This window comes from Galeopterus variegatus, unplaced genomic scaffold (assembly GCF_000696425.1).
Source record: "Galeopterus variegatus unplaced genomic scaffold, G_variegatus-3.0.2 Scaffold8326, whole genome shotgun sequence".
Lineage (NCBI taxonomy): Eukaryota > Metazoa > Chordata > Mammalia > Dermoptera > Cynocephalidae > Galeopterus > Galeopterus variegatus.
The window spans coordinates 8,405-12,776 of record NW_007734437.1 but is presented as its reverse complement, the minus strand read 5'-3'; the positions used below and the strand labels follow the sequence as shown (position 1 = coordinate 12,776).

Below are 4,372 nucleotides of genomic sequence, written 5' to 3'. Positions count from 1 at the left end.
AGACCTGGTGCAGGTCTGGAAGTCAGAGGCACTGAACATGTAGCTGCACAGGGGAAGCAGACGGCAGAAAGTCTGCCAAGATGCTGCAGCGTCAGCACATTCTTGGAGCAAAGGCACTGAAAAGCCTATCCTCCGACTTCACTTCCAAGTGAGAAAGAGGGACTTGCTGCCCCGGCAGGGTTGTGCCCGGGTCACTGACTGGGTCTGGAGGCTTTCAGGGAGAGGGGAGAGACCTCGGAGCTCTGCCAACTGCTGCTCTACCGAGGCCTGCCCCTCCTGCCCTGCCTGGCCTCCCCCTCCCAGAGCATGGGCCCCTGCATGCATTGCCCTGGTGGTGGGCAGCTGACCAGGGCCTGGGGCTTTGGGGAAGTTTTTCCTCTGCAGACATGCCCGGTTCTTGAGAATGTGTATGTATGTTTGCTGGGGCAGACAGAGCAGAGGGAGCTGGTGGTCAGGAAGGAGACAGGAACAACTTTGCTGCAAACTGAGAATGGGGGATAGGAGAGAGGCCTTGAGCCCAGCCACACAGGAAAGCAGAGACTTTGCTACAGAGGAGCAGGGTCAAGGCTGCAGAAGTCTGTCAGATCTTCCTTCTAGTCTAACCCGGTAAGTGTTCATAAGGTGGAACCAAGACCCAGCACTGATACCTGTCAATTCCCAGTTCAGGACTCCTTCTGCTAGGAAGCCATGTAAAGGACGTAGATTTGAGAGGCTCCAGGAATCACTGGCCACCTCAAGAGGGCTTGTCTGACTGAAAAGCTGCACTGCTCCCTGTGTATTGGGAGGGTTGCAGGTGCCTGCTAATGTGAGCAGCTTCCTGGGTCCCCTGCCAGGGGAATGCGTGTGTCCTGCATCTGAAGGCCAGGTCCCTGCCCTGCCCTCGGAGGGATGTTGCTAACTCCCTCAGCCTTCCTGAGCCTGGATTCCCTCATCTGCAAAGTGGGGGCTGCTCAAACCTACCTCACAGGGTCGCCATGAGGGTCAGTGACACACAAGGAAATCACCTGGCATAGGGCACTCTTGGAGCTTAGGCAGGGACCTCTTCGGGCTGGGTATGGGTTAAGGGCTGCAGGGGTGGGATGGCAGCTCTTGAAAGGTTACTGTAACTGAGAGAAGGGGATCCAGGGCCCGGCCACACATCACTCTATACCCTCTTCCCTCACTACTTCTCTTTTTGGAGAAGAGAGTGTCTGGGCAGGCCTGCCTCCTTAGCAACACAGAACTGTAAATCCAATTCCTGCCAATTCTGTAGCAGCAGCAATGAGCATTATCAGTGTCCCCTTGATGTTCTGCAAATTCAATCCTGAACTCCGGTGACCACGTACTGACCACCCACTTTGTGCTGCATGTGCTCTTCACCCACGATCTCATAGGTTGTCACATAATCCTGTGGGTGCGTGTGGTCACAACACCCATTTCACAGANAGACCTGGTGCAGGTCTGGAAGTCAGAGGCACTGAACATGTAGCTGCACAGGGGAAGCAGATGGCAGAAAGTCTGCCAAGATGCTGCAGCGTCAGCACATTCTTGGAGCAAAGGCACTGAAAAGCCTATCCTCCGACTTCACTTCCAAGTGAGAATGAGGGACTTGCTGCCCCAGCAGGGTTGTGCCCGGGTCACTGACTGGGTCTGGAGGCTTTCGGGGAGAGGGGAGAGACCTCGGAGCTCTGCCAAATGCTGCTCTACTGAGGCCTGCCCCTCCCGCCCTGCCTGGCCTCCCCCTCCCAGAGCACGGGCCCCTGCATGCATTGCCCTGGTGGTGGGCAGCTGACCAGGGCCTGGGGCTTTGGGGAAGTTTTTCCTCTGCAGACATGCCCGGTTCTTGAGAATGTGTGTGTATGTTTGTGGGGCAGACAGAGCAGAGGGAGCCGGTGGTCAGGAAGGAGACAGGAACAACTTTGCTGCAAACTGAGAATGGGGGGTAGGAGAGAGGCCTTGAGCCCAGCCACACAGGAAAGCAGAGACTTTGCTACAGAGGAGCAGGGTCAAGGCTGCAGAGGTCTGTCAGATCTTCCTTCTAGTCTAACCCTGTAAGTGTTCATAAGGTGGAACCAAGACCCAGCACTGATACCTGTCAATTCCCAGTTCAGGACTCCTTCTGCTAGGAAGCCATGTAAAGGACGTAGATTTGAGAGGCTCCAGGAATCACTGGCCACCTCAAGAGGGCTTGTCTGACTGAAAAGCTGCACTGCTCCCTGTGTATTGGGAGGGTTGCAGGTGCCTACTAATGTGAGCAGCTTCCTGGGTCTCCTGCCAGGGGAATGCGTGTGTCCTGCATCTGAAGGCCAGGTCTCTGCCCTACCCTGGGAGGGATGTTGCTAACTCCCTCAGCCTTCCTGAGCCTGGATTCCCTCATCTGCAAAGTGGGGGCTGCTCATACCTACCTCACAGGGTCGCCATGAGGGTCAGTGACACACAAGGAAATCACCTGGCATAGGGCACTCTTGGAGCTTAGGCAGGGACCTCTTCGGGCTAGGTATGGGTTAAGGGCTGCAGGGGTGGGATGGCAGCTCCCGAAAGGTTACTGTAACTGAGAGAAGGGGATCCAGGGCCCGGCCACACATCACTCTATACCCTCTTCCCTCACTACTTCTCTTTTTGGAGAAGACAGTGTCTGGGCAGGCCTGCCTCCTTAGCAACACAGAACTGTAAATCCAATTCCTGCCAATTCTGTAGCAGCAGCAATGAGCGTTATCAGTGTCCCCCTGATGTTCTGCAAATTCAATCCTGAACTCCGGTGACCACGTACTGACCACCCACTTTGTGCTGCATGTGCTCTTCACCCACGATCTCATAGGTTGTCACATAATCCTGTGGGTGCGTGTGGTCACAACACCCATTTCACAGATGAGGAAACTGAGGCCCACAGCAGTGCAGCAATGTGCACAGCTCACCTGGTAGGTGGAGGAAGAAGCACTCAAGCCCATGTCTGCCTGATTCCAAAGCCCATGCCCTATTCATTCTGCACCTCAAACTTGCTGGAAGCAGAGGACACAGGCAGAGAAGCACCATGTGGGAGAGAGGTCCTTGCAACTGAGAGGCCAAGTGCAGGTGCAAGATAGATTACTGAGGGTGACATTTGAGGCTCCTGGCCCTTTAATGGTTTCTTTCCTTCCTCTGTGTTCCAGTGTTCCCGGGCCCTGGAGCTGCCTGTGGAGCAGCTAATCATGGGCAGTTACCACAGTGGCACATCATAAACAGTCTGTAAAAGGCCCAGGGAGCAGCTCATATGCTCACAGAGCTGCGGCACCCCCAACTCACGCACATACACACGGCTGCCCACAGGGGGAGGCCAGGCCGGCCGACATGGGCCCCTGACTTGCTGCGTCTTCATCCTGATCTCAAGCTCCTGCAAGGAAGAACAGCCGGCCCAATTTTACCCATGGGGGATCTCAGGCTCAGAGAGAGGGGTGACTTTTCCAAGGCCACAGAGTGGGTTGTGGGAGGAACAGGGACAAGATGTCTTTGTTTCACAGAACAACATGAGCAGGAATAAAGGCTGACCCCACCGGCAGTTTGCAAAGCACTTCCAAATCTAGTGTCTCACTAACTCTCATCATAGCTGTCTTGTAAACATAGAAAGTGAGGCTCAGAGAAAGAAAACCAAAGTCCATCACTGGTTTCAGGTCCCATAGCAAAACTGACTGCCTTGCTTTCCTCCAAAGTCCACTGTGGCTCCCCACTGCCTCTTACCCTTCATGGCCTGATACCACTTCCCCCAGCCCCACATCACATTTCTGAAAAATCAGCTGCTACTCATGAGTCCCCAAGACCCCACTGTCTCTCACACCTCCGCTGAAGCTATGCCCTCTGCCTGGAAGGCTCTCCTGCCACGCCTCCACCTGGCCAATGCCCACCTGGATTGAGCATCCATTCTTTATGGCTGTGCACTGAGGAATTCATGGATCTCTGGGATTGGATGCTGAGCTCCGCTAGAGAAGAACCATGGGGGTCCTGGTCACAGCTCCAACACCCACCCTGGTGCAGAGAAGATGCCCAGAAAGACTCTCACTTCAGGAACCACTATCTATACTCACAGGAGGCATCCATACTCCCAACCCCTACTATCAGGGAATCTTCAGGGTGGGCACTGAGCTGGGAGGAAGTTGCTGAGTTCCCAGCATGTAGCTCTACACCTTTAAGGGACCCTGTCTCTCTGAGGTTACAACAGTGCATAGGGCCTTGGGAGTCAGGAGTTCATGTTCTGCCTCCACCACTAACTTGGTATGTGGAACTAGGCAAGTCCCTACCCCTTGCTGGGTCTTGGTTTCCTCATATGTTCAATAGGGGAGGTCAGAGGCTCGAACAGAATGGAGACCAGATCTGTTTGCTCACCAGTGTATGTCCCTGGTGCCTGGCAGTTGATAGATGC

General features: G+C 54.7%; 1 protein-coding gene across 1 annotated transcript in view; it reads right to left on the bottom strand.

Annotated features, from left to right (window-relative positions):
- LOC103608339 (metalloprotease TIKI2-like) overlaps positions 1-2,927 on the bottom strand; it is a 59,291-nt gene extending 56,364 nt beyond the window's left edge. Inside the window, exons 1-3 of the mRNA XM_008592783.1 lie at positions 2,895-2,927; positions 2,761-2,811; positions 1,326-1,387 (exon numbers count right to left, since the gene is read on the bottom strand). Of these exons, the coding sequence (XP_008591005.1) occupies positions 1,326-1,387; positions 2,761-2,811; positions 2,895-2,927 (146 nt within the window). The remainder of the gene's footprint in view (positions 1-1,325; positions 1,388-2,760; positions 2,812-2,894) is intronic.
- Between the last annotated feature and the right edge of the window lie 1,445 nt (positions 2,928-4,372).